Source organism: Micromys minutus (assembly GCF_963924665.1).
Source record: "Micromys minutus genome assembly, chromosome: 9".
In the NCBI taxonomy this organism is placed as follows: Eukaryota; Metazoa; Chordata; class Mammalia; order Rodentia; family Muridae; genus Micromys; species Micromys minutus.
The window spans coordinates 28,600,357-28,624,559 of NC_137978.1; the positions used below are offsets into that span (position 1 = coordinate 28,600,357).

Consider the following 24,203-nt stretch of genomic DNA (forward strand, 5'->3'; position numbering starts at 1 on the left):
AATATTTAAAAAATTCAACATGGACTGATGAATTATTATTTATTTATTTTTAATTTTTGTGAGACAGCATTTTACTATGTAGCTTGGCTGGTCTGGAGCTTGCTGTGTAGATCGGGCTGGCCTTGAACTCATAGAGGTCTGCTTGTCTCTCCATTCTGAGTGCTGGGGTTAAACATGTGTACCACCAAGCCAAGATTGGATTCTTCTTCTTCCTCCTTTGTCCTGGTTTTTTTTGTGTGTTTTTATATATTTATTTAATTTTTTTTGTGTATATAGGCATGCTTTTGAGAAAGGTTTGTCTGTGTAACCCTGGCTGTCATGAAACATACTCTGTAGACCAGGCTGGCCACTAATTCAGACATCCACCTGCCTCTGCTTTTGTTCCCCCAAAGCAGAGTTAAGGGCATGTGCCAAAACAGGCTACCTTTTTTAATTTCTGAAAAATTTAATTATGTATATATGTATGTGTGGCAGAAAGGCGGGGCAATGTGTGCCTGTAGAGCCAGAAGATGTTGGATGTCTGTGTGTGTGTGTGTGTGTCTCTGTGTGTGTGTGTGTCTGTGTGTGTGTGTGTGGTGAGTGCGTGTGTGTGAGTCTGTGTGTGTGAGTCTGTGTGTGTGAGTCTGTGTGTGTGTGCAGTGTGTGTAAGAGTGTGTGAGAGTGTGTGTGTGTGTGAGAGAGTGTGTGAGAGAGTATGTGGTGAGTGTGTGTGAGTGTGTGAGTGTGTGTGAGTGTGTGAGAGTGTGTGAGAGTGTGTGAGTGTGTGTGTGTGTGTGGTGAGTGTGTATGAGTGTGTGAGTCTGTGTGTGTGTGGTGAGTGTGTGTGAGTGTGTATGTGAGTATGTGTGTGAGTGTGTATGTGAGTGTGTATGAGTATGTGTGTATGAGTGTATGAGTGTGTGTAAAACAGATATACTATGAATATATAGAGATATCAGATAAACTAAGCAAGAAACATACATGTGAGTCACAGCATGTAGGTACTGAACCAAATTTGGGCCTGCTTGCATTACAGGAGGTGTTGTTAACCACTGAGCCATTTTTCTAGCGTCTTATGGATTCTTTATAATTCATTATGTAGTTATATTATAGACTATTCATAATAAACAAAACTATTTAAAACCTTTATTTTGGGTTGGACATGAAGGTGCATACCTTTAATCCCAGCACTTGGGAGGCAGAAGCAGGTGAATCGCTGTGAGTTCCAGGCAAACCTGGTCTACAAAGTGACGTCAGTTCAGCCAGGGCTCTGTTACACAGAGAAAACCTGTCTCAAAAAAAAAAAAAAAACAAAAAAACAAAAAAACAAAAAACAAAAAAAACAAAAAACAAAAACAAAAACAAAAACAAAAACAAAACCACCAATAACATAACAACAATTTATTTCCAATATCCCCTAATTTGGACAGAGGAATCTTTCATGGAGGAAATGTGCTAGGATTGCTCTCTGCTTTCTTTGATCAAGTTATGCTAACAGCCGTTTCTCACCAAAACAATATTTATAAAATAATATTTAAGAGCCATGCAAATATCTAGAGACAGATGTTTAGAGTCAGTGGAACAGCAAGTACTCAGCCCAAGGTGGAAATAAACTGTGTGTTTGAAAAGCCAACTAGCCGGTGTGGCCAAACTGCACTGACTTCCTGAAGGGAGGGGTTGGAAATGAAATCAACCCACCAGGAGGGAAATGTTTCGTATGAAACTGCATAAGACACAACAAATGCGTAGAAGTATTTTAGTAAATTATGAGGATGCTGGGAGGTTTTGAGAAGGAAGCTGTGGGGAGTTGGAGAGATGGCTCAGTGGTTAAGAACACTGGTTGCTCTTCCAGAGGACCTGAGTTCAATTCCCAGCAACCACATGGCAGCTCAACTGTCTGTAACTCCAGTTCCAAGGGATCTGACACCCTCACACAGACATACATGCAGGCAAAAAACACCAATTTTCATAAAATGAAAATAAATAAATCAGTTAAAATAAATATCTAAAACCCAGTAAAGGCTAAAGCCACTTTATGATAAAGAGCAAGAAAAGCAATATTAGTACAGACATGGTAAAAGACTCGAAAGTTCATAATCCAGTTTTAACTTTACCCGATTTCACCCTATACCAGGTTTCAAAAGGAAAAAAAAAAGTCATTCAATATCAAATAGAAGGCTGTGTTTGCCAACCTCTATGTTTCTTTGTACAAACATTTCCTTAATGCTGCCAGCTTTTTGCCCGCCACAGAATGTTGCGTTCACTGTGTTCCCTGGCCATTCATCTAAGGAGATGGACGACAGGTACGCAAGCACCTTCTCGGCTAGAGGATCCCCAAGTAAAGGCTTTGAGAAATCCTTGGCTTCTAGAGAATCGTCGGAAAACCAGTCTTCAGCCACCTCTAAACTTTGGCTGCAATGAGAACTAGAGATTGGTGTTGATAAGGTCACTGTCGCCACGCTGCCGTTTGCTACTGAGGTCATCTCAGGGGACTCGAGGCTGACGGGATCCACGACGCAGAGTTTAACTTTAGAGGGACTGCTAACAGCTGTTAAAGAAGAAAAAAAAAAAAAGACAAGTCAAGTCAAGTCTTTGGTTCTCAGAGGTTTGAGACAGGGCTTTCATGTGTGTCTGGTTGTGTGCTGGGATTAAATGTGTGCACCACCACTGCCCGACTTGGTTTTTGGGTGTTTTTGTTTGTTTGTTTGTTTTTGTTTTTCTGAGTTAGTGCTTTTCGGTATAGCCCACACTGTCCCAGAACTTGCTCTGCAGAATAGTTGGCCTTGAACTCAGCGATCCACCTGCCTCTGTCTCTTGGAGAGCTGAGATTATGGGTGTGTGTCACTATGTCCAGCTGACAAGTTAAATCTTAATTAAGACTCTTTTTAGGGGTATCATTGCTAAGGTAATGCAGGAAAGGAAAATACAAAGTCACTATTATCGGTAGAATATTTGATATCTAAATATTCTGATCCAGGAAAATAGTCTAATTAGGTTGGAAATCTCAGTTCTACAATGTGCCTCTAAGCTGTTTCTTAGAAACATTACCAACTCTAGGGAAGCACAACCAAATGAAACCTGGTGTTGTGAAGCCCAGTCCCAGTGGAGACATCTACAGAACATTCCACACCTGCGGCTCGGGGACACTGCAGAAGAGAGGGCAGAGGCTCTGAGAGCCAGAGGACCGGGGAGTTTGGGGTGACACTGTGTCTCCCGGATGTCTGAAGCTCCGCCTATAAAGACTCGCCCACGTGACAGGCCCTACATCAGAACATAGGAAAGCTGGGAGGGGTGGTCTCCTTAGGACAGAGGACACTAATTGGATGTCCAATGCTAAATGGTTAGCTCTAAAAACACACAATTAATATAGACAGAACAGTTTGTATTTAGCAATGTATGTGTAAATACATATATGTACGTAGTAACAATTAGTGAAAAAAGAGGTCTTAGATTTGAAGGAAATTGGAGAAGGGTATTTGGGAGAATTTTGAGGGAGGAAAGGGAATGGACAAATGTTGTAATTATAATAATTAAAGAGTTTTCTTGGGGGCTAGAGAGATGGTTCAGAGGTTAAGAGCACTGACTGCTCTTCCAAAGGTCCTGAGTTCAATTCCCAACAACCACGTGGTGGCTCACAACCATCTGTAATAGCATACAATGCCCTCTTCTGGTGTGCAAGTGTGGGATCAGGCTGAACTATATACACAATAAATACATCTTTAAAAAAAGTTTTCTTGGGGCTGGAGAAAAGGCTCAGCAGTTAGGAACACATTACTCTTGTGAAGGGTCTCTATTCTATTTGTTTCCATAAATTCCTGTCACGGGACTTACGTCCACATCTAACACCCTCTTCTGGACAACTTGGGCAACTGAACTCACGAGCTCACCCCTATCCCACCCCCTGAATTAAAAATGTGGTTGTTGTTATTTTGAGACAGCATCTCTCTATGTAATTTTGGGTGGCCCCCACTGGCCTGTAACTATGAGGCCCAGGCTGGCTTATAACTCAGAACAATCATATCTCTTCCTTCCAAGTGCTAAGACTGGAGGTATTCACTGCCATGCTTGGCTTAAATATTTTTTTAAAGCTAAAAAAGTTTCTTAATGATTTATAGTTGAATATTACATTATTTTTTTTAAAAAAATCAATGAACAGGATAATAAAAAAATCATGTTGTCCACAGTGAGTGGTAAGGTTCCAGGCATGGGGTAGCCAGCCTTCTGCCAATAACATTAGGAGGCATTTTTTTCCTTTGAAACTGTATCTATCTGTTTATTTATTTTGAGACAGAGTCTCTCTACTTAGCTATGGCTGTCCTGGAGCTCACTCTGTAGACCAGGTTGGCCTTGAACCCACAGAGATCTTCCTGCCTCTGCCTCCCAAGTGCAAGATAAAAAACACAAGCCGCTACTGCTCGGCATATTTTCTCCTCTTAAAGTTATTTTGATATTTTTAAAATAAATATTTAAAATATATACAAAGACATACAACATTTCACATTTACTGACAAGTAGTGGTGGCACATACCTTTATTCCCAGCACTAGGGAGGCAGAGGCAAGTGGATCTCTGAGTTCAAAGCCAGCCTGATCTGGAGTGAGTTCCAGGACAGCCAGGGCTACACAGAGAAACCCTGCCTTGAAAACCAAAACCTAAACCTTAAAAAAAAAAAAAAAAAAGTTCTTGAACTTTACAGAAAACCATAACCAATCAAAACACAAGAGCTGTGGACCCCATTCCCAACAGGCACATCTACAAAACACTCCAGTGCCTAAGGCTTGGGGAGCATTGCTGCAGAGAGGGAGGATGGAAAGATGGAAAAACTAGACAACCAGGGAGTTTGCTGTGGAATTGTGTCTGAAGCTACACCCATAAAGTCTCATCAACATGACTGCCCAGATATAAGCTGAACAGGGATGGCACCATGCACATACCAAAGTGGACAGGGGAGGTCCCCAGGCCTCACCCCGGCTCTGAGAACTATAGGGTAATGGGGAATGCTGGGAGCAGGAACGGGGTCTCCAGGGAAGAGCACACCAATTATCCAATACCAAATGGTCATCCCTTAAAATATACATGGAAGTAACATATAGACTGAACAGGCTGTATTTAGAAATATACACTTATAAATATATACAAAGTATTTATTTACTTTAAGACTGATATTCTCTACATTACTATGGTTGTCCTGGAACTCGTTATGTAGACCAGGATGGACGTGCCCTGACAGAGATCCTCCTGCCTCTGCCTCCTTGGGATTAAAAGTGTGTGACATCACAACGAGCTTTGAAATTGAAAAACTGAAATGTTGGTTTCAGCCTGGTGTGCCGCACACGCTGCAGTTCCTATGCCTGGGAGTCCATCAGTCCAGCCCAGCTAGAGTTAAGGAGTGAGAATCTGTCTCAAAACAAAGCAAACCCGCAATGAAAACAAAATAACAACCAAGTAAAACCCACCAAAACCTAAACACTGAGTTTTAGGAAATATCAAAAAATGTCCTAAAATACAATTAACAATACCTCACAGGTTAACCTTTTTTATTTTATACATTAAATTCAAAATTGTTCAAAATATGCCTTATAATCAATTCTAAAATTATGTAGGACAAGTTTGGAGATAGGAAGATATGGAATAAACATTTAAATGGCTATAAAAAACTTAAAAATTTTGATTTTTGTAATTTACTCTGACTCAGTCCAGTTTTTGGGCATTACTACATAGTCACCATTATGATACCTTTGAAATCAAATACGAAAAAGAATTAATCACATACTAAGACAGGATATTACAGTTTTATTTTCCTTAAAAAGATATGCCAATTTACAGAGCAAAATGGTATTTCTTTTGATTTTTCATGGAATGTTAAATAAATAACATTTAGGATAGACTCTTGATTCTTTAAGCTTTAAGAGAATATTTGCTACACAGTAAGGCTTCTAAAAATTTATTGGAAGCAAAAAGTACCTTTTCTTTGCTCTTCTTCCCTTTCTTTTTTCTCCACCTACATAAAAAATCATTTGCATTTTAAAAAATGGTGGAAATTTGAAGATTTGTATTTCTACAATACACTTATTCTCTTTATATTTTAGTAAGAAATGGTAAGTTTTTATGAAAATGTTTTTTCCCCACACTATGTTTTGCTTTGCCAAAATTTGTTAATAGAAAAACCAGTTATCATTGGAAAATCTGAGGGCTAGAGAGCCGACCTGGTGGCTGAGGGTGCATGCGTTAATCCTTGTCCACTCCCATGACACCCGATCCACCCTGTGAGACTGCAGCGCCCACTCAGAGGAGGAAGCTCTGCTGAGAACGTCACCTCCTAGTTTCTGTCCTGCCAGTGTGATTCCACGAGCCTTCCAGAGACGAGCCACAAGTGTTGGCACCAACTCAGCTACAGCTCAGTAAAGCTACTACGTGCAAAACAAAGGGTGATGAAAAATCTTTTTTTCAAAGAGAAGGTAGATACACTCTTTGTGGTTTATTGTTAGGATAGATTCTGAAACATCATATGTGTGACCAGCGGGGAGGGAACAAAAGTAATACTTAGTCAATGTTGAAAACTTTTATGAAATTCTGTTACCAGGGTAAAAACCTTGCCAAGTGAGATTAAAACATTGAAAAGCAGGCCAGGTTGTGGTACACCTTTAATCCCAGCACTCTAGAGGCAGAGACAGGCAGATCTCTATGAATTTGATGTTAACCTGCTCTATATAGTGAGTTCTAGGCCAACCATGCTACATAAAAAGACTCTCAAAAACAAACAAACAAACAAACAAAAACAATGAAAAATGAAAAACATATAGCCAACAAAGGGCTTGCATCCACAATATATAACACTCTTAATTCAACGTTAAGAAAGTAATCCAATTAGAAAAAGAACATGAGATTTAAAGAGATATTTTACCAAGAGAGTACAAATGAAAAGATAGCAAAAGCCACTCAATACAAATAGGAATTAAAACAATATGTTGTCTTATACTGAAAAAGGCATGGATCTTGCCTTGGTATAGACAGCTTCCAACTGACGGGCGGTGGCTAAGGACACTTTTTTCTCTCTTACTCTTAGGACATGTGTGCACTTTAAACAGCATGTCCTCTCTAAAGATGACACCCAGCCTCATCTCCTGAGCCAAGGATATTCCTTTCCGCTGCTGACCCACCCCACAATTGGTTGAAGTCGCTGTTGGAGGTTTGTGAGTACTAAGGACATGGTCTGAGAGACATAAGTACTGTCTCTCTTGACCAGGTCCTCTGGATGGCCTTCTGGAGAAGGCTTGTGTCCCCTCCCTCTGCTAGAAGCTTTGAGACTGGAGCTATGTTGGCGTTTGGCCTTCTTATCAACGCCTCCTCCTCCGGTTTCTCTGTACTTTGCAGCCATGTTAGGTCACCTCCCATGGATTTCTGGACTCTTCCTTCACATCCTTTCTTTGGAATATGCTGTGTTTATATCGCAAAATTTTCCTTTACAGGGTTGTCCTGAGGCAGCTTCTAGTCCTCCATCTAACCCAAACTCTCTCCCAAGTTGTTTCTTGAGATGGGATTTACTCCTGATTGAAATGCTAGGAGCATTGTTGAAACCACAAGAAAGAATTCAGAATATTATATAAAATTAGATAATAGTTAGATAATAGTAACAGCAAAGTTTGAGAATATATATATATATATATATATATATATATATATATATATATATATATATATATATATATAAGTTCTACATGCTACAAGAGAAAGATTTAGTAAAAATCTGAGTAATCTATGGTAAGCAACTTCAGATTTCTCTCTCTCTGTGTGTGTGTGTGTGTGTGTGTGCATTTTCAATGCTGACCCACAGCATTGAAGCTAGGGCCTTGTGCATGCTAAGCAAACATTGTACCCCTAGCTGCATCCTAGCCCCTTCATTATCTTACTCTAAGAAATTTTGGGCCAGTAAGCCAAAGCCAGCTAGATGGCTCTGTAGACAAAGGGGCTTACAACCAAGTCTGATGACCTCAGTTCTATCTCTGGGATACTTACAGTGAAAGGAGAAATCAAGTCCTAGCAAGTGCCCTCAGGGTCCTGAGAATGGAGACTAGTTATGCTAAGGAGCCTGAATTTCTACCTATTACAGTCCCAGCCCCAGAGATGGCTCTAGGGGACAGCTGTAGAGCGTGGAAGGGACAGATACTGAGAAGCCCCAAAGTGCAGGCAGCAGGTAGCTCCACCATGCCTGGGAACAGATGACAGCAGTATAATTTTGGTTGAAGTTAGCAGGTGAGTTAACTTCTGGAGCCATCTCTCTGCTAGGAGGCTAGCCACTGTGAGTCTGGACCTTTGAAACTCCAGCTAAAGCTTTCCTAGAGAACCCAAGTTCCCAAGTCAGGTAACTCAACTGACAACTGCCTGTAACTCCAGCTTCAGTAGATCTGAAGCCTCTGGTTAAGACCAAACACATATGTATCTCTGTGGGCATGTGTGGGCACATGTGTATGCGCCCACGCATGCGCACAAATGCACACTCTTAAAAATCAAGACGTTAAAAGCATTTATTTATTTATTCTTTTAAACAATTTTTAATGTTGTGTATGGATGCTTCTCTGCATGTCTGCAGTGCTCTCAGAGGCCAGAAGAGGGCTTTGGATCCCTGGTCCTCTGCACTAACAGTCTGTGCTCAGCCTTGATATGTGGATTTTAAAAAGATGAACGCAGGTTTGCCTGTATGGAGCTCAGTGCTGTGGAAGCTTCTCCTTACTTCGGATGAAACAGGCAGAAGGAAACTATTCAGCTAGAACATTCACCAGTCCAGAGAGTATAAACTGAGAAGTCTTGGGATCATGGGAAGACCATGCTCAGCTCACAGACTGAAAAATCTAAGTGTGAGCTGTGGTACAACAAAGAAGGAAAAACATTAGCATGCAGATAGCCCTGGTTGACATCAGACGTTTGCACTGGACAGACTCCTCAGCACCACCATAAATCATGGTAAATGGAGATCAGATCCCACTGTTTAACTGGCCCCAGTCCTAGGTACATGCTCAATACCACATCGTTAGAGAGCTGTGACAAGTGAACATTTTCATTGCATCTCTTATAAATAGTGAATGCTGAAATCGGGATACCAGCCATCTGATAAGGCTGTGCAGAGGAACAGCAGTTCTCCATAGCTGGGGGACAGTTTTTATGAGGAATGGGCAGTTTCTCATAAAGCCAGGCACACACAATCTTCTCTTTGGCATGGTCTCAAATGAATGGAAAAGTCACATCCCTTTTCCATTGAATGTTTTGAGCTCCATTGTCAAAGATCAAGTGACCATAGGTTTGTGGGTTCATTTCTGGGTCTTCAGTTCTATTCCGTTGATCCACCTGCCTGTCTATGTACCAATGCCATGCGGTTTTCATCACAATTGATCTGTAATGCAATGGTGATTCCCTTGGAACTTATTTTATTGTTGAGAATACTTTTCACTATCCTGGGCTTTTTATTCTTTCAAATGAATTTGAAAATTGCTCCAACTCTATGAAGAATTGAGTTGGAATTTTGATGGAGATCGAATTGAATCTGTAGATTGCTTTAGGCAAGATGGCCATTTTTTATTATGTTGATCATTCCAATCCATGAACATGGGAGATCTTTCCACTTCTGAGATCTTCCTCAATTTCCTTCTTCAGGGACTTGAAGTTCTTGTCATACAGATTCTTCACTTGCTTGGTTCAGGTCACACCAAGGTATTTTATATTTTTTGTGACTATTGTGAAGGGTGTCAATTCTCTAATTTTTTTCTCATCCTGTTTGTCCTTTGAGTAAAGGAAGGCTACTGATTTCTTTGAGTTAATTTTATACCCAGCTTAATGGGAAAAGAACAGCATCTTCAACAAATGGTGCTGGTTCAACTGGCAGTCAGCATGCAGAAGAATGAAAATAGACCCTTTCTTATCTCCTTGTGCAAAGCTCAAGTCCAAGTGGATCAAAGATCTCCACATAAAACCAGGTACACTGAAACTAATAGAACAGAAAGTGGGGAAGAGCTTAGAACACATAGGCACAGGGGAAATTTTCCTGAACAAAACACCAACAACTTATGCTCTAAGATCAAGAATCGATAAATGGGACCTCATGAAATTGCAAAGCTTCTGTAAGGCAAAGGACACTGTCCAAAGAACAAAATGGCAACCAACAGATTGGGAAAAGATATTTAACAATCCTACATCCGATAGATGTCTAGTATCCAATATATACAAACAACTCAAGAAGTTAGACTCCAGAGAATCAAATAATCCTATTAAAAATGGTGTACAGAGCTAAACAAAAAATTCTCAACTGAGGAATATCGAATGGCTGAGAAGCACCTAAAGAAATGCTCAACATCCCTAGTCATCAAGGAAATGCAAATCAAAACAACCCTGAGATTCCACCTCACACCAGTTAGAATGGCTAAGATCAAAAACTCAGATAACAACAGATGCTAGAGAGAATGTGGAGAAAGAGGAACACTCCTCCACTATTGTTGGGGTTGTAAGCTGGTACAACCACTCTGGAAATCAATCTGGTAGTTCCTCAGAAAATTGAACATAGTACTACCCGAGGACCCAGCTACACCACTCCTGATCATATACCCAAAAGAAGCTCCAACATATAATAAGGACACATGCTTCACCATTTTTATAGCAGCCTTATTTATAATAGCCAGAAACTGGAAAGAACCTAGATGTCCTTCAACAGAGGAATAGATACAGAAAATGTGGTACATTTACACAATGGACTACTACATAGCTATTAAAAATAATGAGTTCATAAAATTCTTAGGCTAATGGATGGATCTAAAAAATATCATCCTGCATGAGGTAACCCAATCACAAACGTACACACCCAAGGTATACACTCACTGATAAGTGGGTACTAGCCCAAAAAGCTCGGATTACCCAAAAAACAATTCACAGAACTTATGAAGCTCAAAGAGAAGAAAGGCCAAAAGGTGGATGCCTCAGTCTTTCTTAGAAGGGAGAACAAAACACTCATGGAAGGAAATAAAGGGAAAAATAGAGGTGCAGAGATTGGAGAAAAAATCATTCAGAGACTGCCTCACCTGAGGATTCATCTCATATGCAGCCACCAAACCCACGTACTATTGCTGATGCTAAATAGCGCTTACTGGCAGGAACTTGATATGGATGCCTCAAGGCTCTGCCAGAAGCATACTGATACAGAGGAGGATGCTTGCAGCTAACCATCAAACTGAACATGGGGACCCCAATGAAGAAGCTAGAGAAAGGACTGAAGGAGCTGATAGGGTCTGCAACCCCATGGGAAGAACAAAATTATCAACTAACCAAACCCACCACAGCTCCCAGGGACTAAAACACCAACTAATGAGTTTGCATGAAGAGACCCATAGCCCCAGGTGCATATGCAGCAGAGGACGGCATTTTCTGGCACCAATGGGAGGAGAGACCTTTGATCTAGTGAAGGCTCATTTTCCCAGTGTAGGGGAATGCCAAGGCGCTAAGGTAGGAGAGGGTGGTTGGGAGACAGAGCACCCTCATAGAGGCAATGGGAGGAGGAGGGGGGATAGAATTGGGGGAAAGGGAATAACATCTGAAATGTAAATGCAGAGAATATCCAATAAAATAAAAATTAAAAAAGTCACATCCACACCAAGTCTCCACGTGTGTGTTATAGTCCCTTTGTTCACGTTTGTCCAAACTATGTCCTCCTGTGGGTGAAAGGACAGCCTCGGGTTCACGCTTAGTTTTCTTCAACCTTGACTGTAGCTATCTAGGTCTGGGCTGGTCTCTTTTTGGTTTGTGTATGCACAGTGACAAATTAGTGTTGCTAATGGTTATTAGACGTAGTTGCTGAGTTCAGCTTGGATTGAAGGCCGTGTAACGAAGGCCTGTCATCCCATCTGTCAGCAGCCTCTACCTCTGGATGCTGCAGACCATTAATTAACACATGGGTTTAGCTCAGCTGTGTGGCATGTACATTTCTACTACACTCTTCCATGTCCTGCTGTGTCCTGTGGCGCTGTTTTGACACATAACATTGTCAGTTGTGCTTTGCCCTTCTCATCAGTACCACACAAGCACCTAGAGATGGGGTGGCATCTTACTCTTGCCAATGGGGAGGGGCAAAGTCTTCCAATATAATATGGATTAGTAGACCTTTGCCAATTAATTCAACTACACTTAACTGGTTTGGTCAGGTTATCTGGTTATCTGAGCACTTCTTTTCTCCAATTTTTTTTCTTTCCTCTTCTAGTCCTGAGAGGTTTGCATGCACCACCCACATCTTCCTCCCTCTTATAAGCCTAATATGGAGAATGTAGGGGTTGGTTTGTTTTTTTGTGGTTTTTTTTTTTTTTTTTTTTTTGGTTTTGTTTGTTTAATATTTTTGGTTGAAAGGTCTATAAAAGCAATTGGAGATGTTTTCATTTAATTTTTCTGTTCATTTAAAAACTTTATCACACCCTCTCCCAAATATAAGGGCGAACTAGAGATCTCCTGCCATATGAACTTAAGGTTTAGATCATTTAGGTTTTAGTGCTGTGCTTTTGTATCTTAAGCTAAAATGCAACCGAGAATATGTTAATCTTCCACGTAACACTGAGTTCATTAGCATCGTCATGCTGGTGACACAGTCTAGAGATCCCTGAGGGACAGCTTTAAAATGTGACACTACCTGTAATGGTGACTGGCCAACATGGAAGTTCCGGGAAATGAAAACACAATGAGGTTGAGCATTAAGCTTTGGTTCGCATGATCCCTGCGTCAGCTTTTCACCAATTGCCTTAAATCTGGGACTTTCGAATATTTCTCTGAAAAACATTGTACAGAAAGTGTTATTAAACAAGAATCAGATTATGCAATTATGTATGCCACCTGAGGTGTTGTCGCTAATATTTATACACAGCGGTTTTAAGTCAGCATATGTTGCAAGACCTCTCAAAGGTAGCACTCAGTTTATATACTCTAACATATATCTGATTACAGTATGTCTACTTTCCACTAAATGCAAACTAGGCTGTGTATAGCAGATTAGTATTTCAGTTTGAAATTAGTATTTCAGTGTATTATCGAATTTTTCATATATTGGTCCCTTTTCACACAAAGAGGAGGGAAACTGGATTGAAAACAAAAACCACAGGAGGACGCTTGATCTTTTATTCTCCACACAGTTTACAAGCGAGTCCAAGGGTGGTGGTTAAAAAACACGGGGTGCTAAATAAAACTTCAGCTCATCAGAGTCAGAGAGACGTATAACGGGACAAAGTCTTTTTTAAATATAAAGTTAAGTATTTGTGATGGCTTTTCTTGGTTGTCCACTTGACTTCATCTAGAATTAATTAAAATCCAAGCACTGGGTGCACCTGTGAGGATTTTTCTTGGCTGAATCATTTAAAGTAGAAAATCTGCCCTAAATCCATATCTTTCAAGGGGAGATCCATCTCAAGTGTGGGCCACACTTTCTGCCCGAAGCCTGTATACAGGAGGAAATATGTTTTGCTTTCTGCATTCTTTACCCTTGCTGCTGCTGGAAAGCTCTTTCTTACGCTGGTGTTAGCTCCTACTTCTTTGGATACTTACAAGCAGCTGAGGCATCTAGCCTTGTGGTCAGAACAACTACTGGATTCTTAGACTATCCATCAGGGGACAGCCATTGTTGGAATAGTCAGACCAGACCTGTGAGCTACTCTAATAGATCATACACACACACACACACACACACACACACACATTCTTTCAGTTCTTTTCTAGAGAGCTCTAACATACAACAAGAATGCCAGGCAATGGAGTATTATTCAATGACACAAAGAAAGGAGCTGTCAGTCACAAAAAGACACAGAGGAGAAGGAGAGCTGGGCATAGTGACTCATACCCGTAAGCCAGAGCCTGGGAGCTGAGGCAGGAGAGGTCATCCTGTGCTACCTAGTGAGTTAGGCCAGTTAAACTACTTAGTTAAGTGTGGGATCGAGGAGGCAGCCTGGTTCCTGGTTGTGCTAAGGCTAGAAACCATGGCGACCCTGAAGGGATGGTAGGCATTTCGCCTGACTCCCGGGCACCAGGCCCTTGTTACTAGCCTCAGTCCTCCATAGATTTGTGATCATTAGTCACGTAAGGCAAAGCCCCAAGCCCCTCCACAGGTAGTGGATGTGACCACGGGTCATGTAGGCTCAAGACAGATCTCTATTTTAATGAGGTACCTAAAGGTCCGGAGACTTAGCCAATGAACATTCTTTCCCAGAAACTTCTCCCTACAAAAGGTATTCAGTTTCAGGTCCACCTGATGAGGTGTGGTTTTACTCATCCACCTTCCGCCATGGAAATGCCTTAAAACCACAGACTGCCTCTTTTCACCAGCATCTGCCGTGGGGAGCCATGGAGAAGGCCTTTACCTACGGAGCCACTGTCTAAACTCTAGTAGAAAGCCTCTCTGTGTTCCCATCCATAGCCACCAAGCAAAGCCCACTACTGCCATCAAGCCAAAGACCCCTCCCCCACCCTCCTCAGGACCAGCCGGAGCTCCCCCCTTTTCATCTTTGGCCCTGGGCTAGATACAGCCTGAGGGCCCCACTCCATTCTTAGTTCTTTGGAGTCCAGTAGCGCCTCGGTGTCTGAGAGCCTGAGAAACAAACAACCCCGGACCCCCGCACCAGCTCTGGCTGTCCCCAGGACCTTAGACTGTGCTTCCCCATCCCCGGAGCGGTGTCCTAGGGCTGCCCTATGGCGTGACACCTGGCCTGGGACATCGTGGGGTAAGCGAGGTCAAACTTCCCTCGTTCTGTCTCCCCCATCAGCCGAGCCCTAAGGTGAAGTGGACACAGGACTCAAAACCTTACAGTTAAGGCCTATCTTAGAAAAAAAGTCTAGGAATGCTACATTCTGTAGGATTTGATTTCAACTCTATGACATCACTCTGGAAAAGGCTGAACCACTGAGACCTAGGAAGATCAGTGGTTGCCTGAGGTTGGGGGTGGAGGGATGGCTAGATGATGCACACAGGACCTTCAGGGCCATGGCAATGCTGGTACTGTAATTGTATGTACAAATCACTATGCATTTGTAAAAACTGAGAATGCACATGAAGAGTGAATCTTAGTGTCGGGTGGATGTTAAGAACTTCTTCAGTTATAACCTTCCTCAGACAATAAAATGGTAGCTGTTTATTTTTTCGGAGGTACTAGAGAACTTTCAAGTTAAATCGAGAGAGTTCATCATATTGGGGTCCTTCATAAGATACGAACAATTAAGATCCAGTCACTCACCCAATTCCAGTCACTAAACAAATATTTAACCTATGTGTCAGAAATGCTGGGTGTTGAATATTTAAAGAGTGTGTTGGAGGTAGGGCCCATAACTGCCAACTTCATGACCCATCACATAGTTTAAGTACTAATAAGGAAGACAGCTATTACAGTAGATGGAAATATGACTGCAGAGAGTATATGCCAGTGAGGAGAGTTTCCAGGCGCTGTGTGAGAGTTGATAAAAAGGGAGGTAACCTGGCAAGAGAGGTCTGTGAAGGGCTTCCTGGGTTAGGCTGCTGAAAAAATAAGTTCATGTAAAATTTAGTAGAAAGGTGGAGATGTGGGAGGGATGTTTTTCTAGGCAGATGGGATATCATACACTAAGAGTTCCACCATGTAGGAAAAACACAAAAGGCAAGACAGAAAGTAGGCCATGGGATGGAGTGAGGAACCTTAAAAGATAGGGCGCATGGGTTTATCCCCAAATCAGTGGGAAGTCCTTTGAAAAGCAGTGGTCATGGAAGAGAAATGCAGTGATTTGAGGAGGGTTGCCTTTGGGAAATGTATGGCTGGAGTGTGGAGAAGAGAGTAAACAGGTTTATCAGTGGTGCTGCGGTCACTGTGGACTGCTGGCCCATGGTCCACATGAAGGACAGCAAGCATTTGGGGAGCGTGGCAGTGGTGGTTAAGGAGATGAAGTTGATGTGAGTGATTTAGGAGGAAAAATTGCATTGGTGATTGTTCAAGAGTGTTAGGGGAGAGGAAGAGGGAGCTATCAATATGTGGTATGCACGGAGAAGAAAAACACCCCCTTGACTCCTGTTCTGACTTACATCTAAAATGTCCTCCACACACGCTTGCTTTGAGCTTGTGTAGCCTAGGTGCTGCTAGGGGGAAGGTGGGACCTGAAGGAGGAGGAGTTTGATAGCTTTCTTCTTTCCCATCCACAGTGCTGTGAGGAGCCTCTGCCATTCATTCCCACATCTATGAATGTGGCCATGCCTTCGCCCTGTGACAGACTGAAATCTCCCGAAACTGGAGCCAAAATAAGTCTTTCCTCCCTTAGGTTATACACGAACGCTCATGCACACACACATCTCTTGAGAGAGACATCTATACTTTTCTCATTTTTCTCACATCTCATTGTTCTCAAGGATTGGCCTCTAAACTTACCAGAGCACCAGCATTTCGTGAAGGTTAAATGACCTCCATCTCCCCAAATCAAAGCCACCTTTCTATCCCCCTTTCCTCAACTTCACGGCTTCAGTGTAACTGGCTCTCACCTCCTTCTTGTGACATTTAAACATTTCACCTTCTTGACTCTCCATCTTTCCCAGTCTTCTCAAATACTGATTCCCCCCCCCCCCCTCAACTGCTAAGTTTTCAATTTCAACAACCACTCCCTGGTTAGTCTTACCCAGTTCTGTGACTTTAGATTCACTACATCTGATCTTCCATCCCGGCTTCTCAGTTTACACTGGCACTTGCAACTCACACTGAACATACAACTTCTAGCTTATCATCTCTCCCCCCAAATTGATCATCATTATGATCATTTTTCCTACTTCAGAAAATGGTACAACCACTCAGCTGCTCGTGATAAAGTCCTAGGTGCCATCCTTAATCCTGTCACCTCTGTCTCTCCTCCTTTCATGCACTGTCTCTATGGAGCCCCACTGCCCCATGTAAAACATCTCGGGGACAGCCCCTTCTTTTCCCTTCCTCTTGTCACACTGATTCAAAACATCCTCCCTGTTCTCACAGATGAAAGTGAGGCTTCTCACTTCCTGGTCTACTCTCTAGTTGCTCCATTAAGGTACAGGCTTCACAGAGAAACATCTTTTGGAAATATAAGTCGACTGGGCACATCATCTTATTAGGAGTGCATCGTCACTTTTATCAGCCATCTCTTAAAATGTGCTGGGTGTCGTTGGCACATAGCATTTGGCAGAAGCAGGAGGATCTCTGTGGGTTCAAAACTAGCCTAATCTACGTAGTGAGTTACAGCTGAGTCAGGGCAACGTAGTGACACTCTATCTATACAAACAAACAAACAAACAAACAAACAAAAGCAATCACATGATCTAACGAGTCTTAGATATTTACTTAGAAGAAAGACTGACCATCATAGCTTTCCTCCTTCTCCACCCCCCCCCATCTCTCTCTCTTTTTCTCTCTTTCTCTATTTCATGAGATAGCCTCAAATTCACTGTGTTCTGCACGCTGGTTTTCAACTTCTGATCCCCCTGCTTCATCCTCACAAGTGTCTAGAGAAATGGGTTAATGTTTTCAACATTTTTTGAGGTACAGTCTCAATGTGTAGCCCAGACTAGCCAGGCCTCTTTATCCTCTTGCCATAGTCTCTGAAGTATTATAAGCATGTGCTATCAAGCCTGGTTGTAGTCTTTAAATTCGATATAATATTGCTTGCACTTCATGATGCTAAATCTAGATAAGGCCATATATAAGGCAGTTAGAGCAATAGCTAGCATATCAGTATCTGGATGAGAAAGCTATTCTCATCTAACACCTCACAATGGCACAGAAATCAAAATCAACTCCCCATAGTCTACTAATTCCTGTGGACTCTTTAATTTCATCATTCTTTTTCTTTCTCCTTACTAATTATTGACATTGCTCTGATACCTGAATATTGCCATGATCATTCCCCTTTTGGGGGTCTTGGTATCTGTTACTTTTTCAGGTTAGAAAGCTTTATTTTTTTAAGACTGTATTTATAAACTTTTAAATGTGTGTGTGTGTGTGTGTGTGTGTGTGTGTGTGTGTGTGTGTGTGCACATGCACACACATGTGCGCGATCACGCCATGGAGTGTATATGCACAAATGTTCGTCAGAGAACAAGGCATGAAGTCAATTCTCTTCTTTCACCAGGGGGTCATGGTGAGCGCCATTATATGCAAGACCATTTTGTTGGCCCTTAGGAAACTGTGTACAAAGCATTCAAGAAGTCTTACTCTCTTAACTCTAGTCTCAGGTTGAACAGAGCCCTTGTACAGTCCTTCCTTGTCTGCTTGTGATTTCTCATCATCTGTTTCCTGTCAAGTCTAGGAAACAAGAACATTTGTTGCCTTGTTCCCAGTTGTATTCTCAATTTCAATAGCAGTATGAGATAGCCAACAAATATTTTCCTTTATTATTCATGTTTTATTGTGCATGTATTAAATATTTGCTGAAATAATGAACAAATGAATACTTTCTAACTTGTACATGGTGGGGAGATAGCTGCTGAGGCTTGTAAACCCACTGGGAGAAAGTGTGGGAAGGTAAACTTACAATTTCTACATTTGAAAATAGCAGAATGCAAATTCTGAGCAGTTAAGTAAGTAGAAACACAAATTTTAGAGTTGGAAAGAAGGTGTCAGCCAAACTCTGACACTATTGCTGTTGTCAAGAAGACTTGCCCACAGGAGCCTGGTATGGTTGTCCCCTGGGAGGTTCTGCCAGCACCTGACCAATACAGATGCAGATTCTCACAGCCAACCCTTGGACTGAGCCCAGGGACCCCAGTGAAGATCGAGAGGGAAGGGCTGAAGGAGCTCAAGTGGACTGCAACCCCATAAGAATAACAATATCCACCATTCAGACCCCCCAGAGCTCCCAGGAACTAAACCACCTACCAAAGAGCACACATGGAGGGGCCCGTGGCTCCAGCTGCATATGTAGCAGGGGATGGCTTTATCTGGTCATCGGTCCTGTGGAGGCTTGATGCTCCAGCATAAGGGGATGCTAGAGGGGTGAGGTGGAAGTAGGTAAGTAGGTGGGGGAGCACCCTCATAGAGGCAAAGGGGAGGAGGAATGAGATGGGAGAATTTGTGGAGAGGAAACCTTGAAGGGATATCATTTGAAATGCAAAGAGAATGATTAATGAAAAAATGAAAAAGGAAAAGAAGATGTGAGCTGAATTTTTGTGTATTTCTGGAGGGAGAACACTTTCAGACAATGTCAGGAGATTTTGTCAGTTTCTCTTAAAAATGGTTCCTAAAGAAAGGGGGCCCCCTTCCAGGCATGCCTTAACCTCCAAACTGGAAGGTTACCCCTGATTTCTAGCCTTCAATTACAACCAGACCCATGTCTTCTAGTAAGTAAGGTAGAATCTGTTATTCATGTTGTATCTCTAGCTCAGCAGTTCTCAACCTGAGGGTTGCTCCCTCTCCCCATTAGGGGTCACACAACCCTTTCACAGGGGTTACATATCAGATATCCTGCACATCAGATATTCATATTTCACTTCATACAGCAGCAAAATTACAGTTATAAGTTAGCAATGGAAATAACTTTATGGTTGGGGGGTCACCACAGCATGAGGAACTGTATGGAAGGGTTACGGTTTTAAGAAGCGTGAGAACCAATGACCAATCCTTACACAGAAAGCTTTTTCCAACCAAAGGGTCCCCAACAAAACCCTAGATTACAGAATGAATTCTATCATAATTATTTAAGTTTAATAGCTGTTGGAAAAGCCCTTCGTTGAATTTTAACAACAAAAAAATGTAGACAAACTTTCTTACTAAGCCTTACCTTCGTTTGCAAATCAGGAACCACAAAGCGGATGCCAAAGCAAAGAATCCAATTCCCAGACTAACAGCACTAGCAGCCAGGAAATAGGTTAACTGGTTAAAGAAACCTATAGAAATACATGGTAAAAGATCATTTCATGCACATCCTCATTTACTAGGTAAATTAATGAGGTAATGCTTACAATGGTATAACATATATGACATTAAGATTGACCAAGAAATTGGGGAGCCTGAAATCTAGTCCTGTACAGTCCAAATAAATGGGAAGACCCGGAGCTAGAGAACAACACAGGACACACCATACATAGGACTGGGGAAGCCTGTAAGGATCTCACTGTAGAGAGGGCAGAATTGAAGACCATGTAAAAGTAGTAACGGAACCAAAGCTGTGCAGGAATTCATGCCAGTATTCTGATTGTTTTCTGTTTTCTTTGCTAGCAAACCTATCAATGTATTTATAACAACAATAATTAAGGATTAAGAAATCATGATGTAAATAGAGTGAACCCTGGTACCCAAGCATAAGGCAAACTGAAGAAAGCTTTCATAGACCAACTTAGGTATTTAACAACAGAGGGATGTGTGTGTGTGTGTGTGTGTGTGTGTGTGTGTGTGAAGACTCAGGGAAACTTTTCTAATCCATTAAGAAGAGCAAATGCTATGTCGTATGCAGGGCAATGGATGCAAACGGAGAAAGGCTGGGTCAGAAAGACAAGCATCACGCTTTCTCTCATTTGTGACTCTATGTAAAGATACATAAAATCATGTGTGTAGAAGTGAAGCTGTCTGGAGGAGCAGAGGAACTCATGGGGGGAAGATGACGAAAGAAGGTAGAGAGCCATGGAGAATATGCTCAACAAGCAGTATTTACTCATGTGGTAATTTTAAATTTTATTTTTATTTTACGTGTAAAGGTGTTTTGCCTGCGTGTATGTGTACCACTGTGTGCTTTGAGCTTGCAGAGGCCAGGGTTGGGCATGGGATGGGTGTGAGCCACCATGTAGGTGCTAGGGATCAAATCCGGGTCCTCAAGAAGAGCAGCCAGTGCTCTTGATTGCTGACTCTCCACTCCCGCCGTTTGCTCGTTTTTAAAGACTTTGTTAGTACCATGGGTGTTTTGTTTGTTTTTGATTTTTAATACTGTAAGTGGTTTCTAGCTTCAGGATAGTGCCTCTCATAGCTTACAAAGTTTAAAATGTCTACATTCAGTCAGGCAGTAGTGGCGCACACCTTTGATCCCAGCACCGGGGAGGCAGAGGCAGGATTATTTCTGCGAGTTAGAGGCCAGCCTGGTCTACAAAGTGAGTTCCAGGACAGCCAGGGCTACACCTGTCTGAAAAAGCAAACAAATAAACAAACAAAACAAAACAAATCTATATTCTAGAATTATTGATATGGAAATTTTACTACAAGGTTATTTATCAAAGTGATATTTTCAACACAAAAAGACTATGAAAGGCTTGAATTAGAAAGTCATTAAATAGGCTACATGTGAGAAATAGTGTCAGACTGAGCACATAGCTCCTCAGTGTCAGCACTGCACAGCTTTTGGGTTACATACTTCTTCTTCTTTTTTTTTTTAAGGTATTCCTTAGCTGGGCAGTGGTAGTACAGACCTTTAATCTCAGCACTAGAGAGTCTAAGGCAAGTGAAATCCTGAGTTCAAGGCCAGCCAGGTCTACAGAGAGAATTTCAGGACAACCATGGCTACACAGAGAAACCCTGACACAAAAAGCAAGCAAGCAAGCAAGCAAGGACAGTGAGAAGTTGTTTCTTGTGGGTGGAGAGGTAGCCCAGCGGTGGCGAGTGCTTGCTGATCTTCCAGAAGAGCTGAGTTTGGCTCCCGGCTCTCTCACCAGGCAGTTCACGTCTGTCTGCCCCTCCAGTTCGCAAGGCTCCCACACAACTGGCCTCTGCAGATACCTGTCCTCACCTGTCCACACTCTCATCTAGACACACATATGTGTAAATAGAAAAACAAAAATGAAGCTTTAAATGTATTACTTCTTTTAAGGCATGCTGTTTATCCCAGAACTCAGGAGTTTGAGGCCAGTCTGCTTTACGGTGAGGACTGGGACATCCAAGTTTATACAGGGAGACACTGTCTCGAAAAAAATAAAATAAAAATATTTAAGTTCAGATTTCTTTCTCTTTCTTTAGTGTGTTTGGTGATGAGATTCTCATAGAATAAATTAAAATAAATATTCTCATAGAATATTATAAGTAAAGTAAAAATGAATAAGAAATTGTAATGTACTGAAAATGAAGATAACATCAGAAGCTTAAAAAAGAGAGTAAATAGCTAATAATCATGTATAAACTTCACTAATTTTAAATGTAGCATGAATTAAACCACAGAGTGTCATGAACACTACATCCAATATCTTAAGGGTAAAATGAGACAGACATATGAACTGTTGTCAAGGGACCAGGGGTCTAAAGTCACTTTCACTGCTGTTGTGAATACAATGTGGGACATACGGATACTCTACAATTCAGCAGGTCAGTCAACGGCACATATGCAGCTGGAGTCCACATATGTGTTAATGAAGTGTGTAGCAGAGGGTCTGCAGCAGGTGCTTTGAGGTAGCGAATTATTTGGGAAATGCACAAAGTCATCAGAGGTTGAATAGATGACATTAAAAGCAGACTCAATGAAAAGAGACAAGATATCCCAGAACAACGGGAAAAGAGCGAACTATACTCATGAGCACTAAGATAAATTTCACAGAGGAGATGCTGGGCAAACGCAGACATTCAGACACAGCTATCAAGGGAAGCATAGTAACGCTGGATTCGGTGTTTCTTGGCTTAGGTGCAGACACCTGTGCATACTGAGACTTCCGAAACCTGAGCACATGATACTTAGCAGTACATCAAGTTTATGACAGCCATTCCCTCTGGGTGTAGAGGACTATGGGAGAAATACAAACTGACTTCAGTGTTCCATCCTTAAGAAACACAGCTAATATGACAAGAAAAATTCTCATTTAGGAGACTGTGTGGGTGTTTGCTATTGTCCTTTTTTTACCTTGCTTCACTCTTTTGAATTTTCTCTACTATTAAACATTGTAAAAAATTGTGTTCTAAATTTTGAAACAGGAAAGAAGAAAAATGAAAAATAAAATAAGGAAAAACATCAGTGAGCTATCACTGGGCACAGGCTTATAGAAATTTTTCCAGTGCTAGAATGCCTGCCTCACGAAGTCCTGGGGCAGTCTCCAGCAATAGAAAAAAAAAAATCAGGACTTAGGGAAAGAGTGACAAAATCAACAAGTTATATTAACACGCTAAAAACGAAGACAGAACACAAAAAGTTGAAATAAAAATGCTGTCAATGATGAACGCTAATATATTTAAAGTGTACTTAAAATAATGAATACCCGAAAAGTGATTTCTAAAAGTGAGTCAAGAAGGGACAGCGCTTCCTGTGCTGACAGCGCCCCAACCAACAGTGACTGTTCCTAAGACCTGCAGGACTTTCTGCAAGGAACGTGTCTGGTACCAGCCCCATAAGCAGCACAGTACAAGAATGGCAAGGATTTGTGCACCCGGGGACGGTGTTAGGGGTGTAAACAGAGCGGCTCTAACGGGCAGACGAACACTGTTTCTGTGAAAAGGGTAAACCTACTGAGAAGATTGTGCTGAGCCGACCTACAGATCTAAGAGAGCGCTGGCTAGTAAGAGAGAACATTGAGAGAGAGAGAGAGAGAGAGCACTGAGCATCGTAAGCTGGGAGGAGATAGGAAAAATCTCAGAAAGCACTGGCTAGTGAGAGATTGTGAACTGAAGCAAAAGGAGAAGGAGCCTTGTCATGCAGAGAGAGAGAGAGAGAGAGAGAGAGAGAGAGAGAGAGAGAGAGAGAGAGAGAGAGAGAGAGAGAGAGAGAGAGAGAGTCCAGGAGAATTCAAATTCATTACATTGAATCAGCAGTTACAAAAACTTTCCCCCAAAGAAATTGGTGGTCCCCAAAATGTTACAATTTTCTACTGTATACCCATGATGCTAGCATTTCTTATCTTATACAAGTTCTTCCCGAGAACAGAAAGACATTTCTGGCTGTTCCTCCAAACACATTTTCTTCTTCGTAGGCAAAACAATAGTCTGTCTCACCATTAGTTGAAGCCATGTGACAAAATTCTGACTAATGGAATCTGAACGTAATGATGTCATAAAAGCTTTCTCAAGTTCTTTCTTCCAGACTGGGGGGAGGGGATGAAGGTGATTACCATGGAAACTGTGGAAGTCACAGGTTGATAGCATCAATCTACTGCATCTAATCAACATCATAGAAAATTCAGCCTCATAAGAGCTTACTTTATTTTTTAATTAAAAATGTCATTTAGAAAGCAGAGATAAATGTACAGATTTTAAAAGCATTTTTGCATAAAACTATATGAATATATTTTTTGTCAGTACTTGATTTTTTTTAAGGTTTGATAGTATGCATTGAAAACTTACTAGT

At 41.6% G+C, this 24,203-nt stretch overlaps 1 protein-coding gene across 1 annotated transcript; it reads right to left on the reverse strand.

Moving 5' to 3' along the window:
- Nucleotides 1-2,135: 2,135 nt before the first annotated feature.
- LOC308424274 (uncharacterized protein C1orf185 homolog) lies at nt 2,136-24,001 on the reverse strand (the record flags this gene model as incomplete). Its single annotated transcript, XM_080921218.1, is given in 7 exon segments — nt 2,136-2,527; nt 3,096-3,240; nt 12,634-12,769; nt 19,740-19,845; nt 23,852-23,882; nt 23,886-23,899; nt 23,902-24,001. Coding segments are annotated over 7 exon segments (924 nt in total).
- Nucleotides 24,002-24,203: the final 202 nt, after the last annotated feature.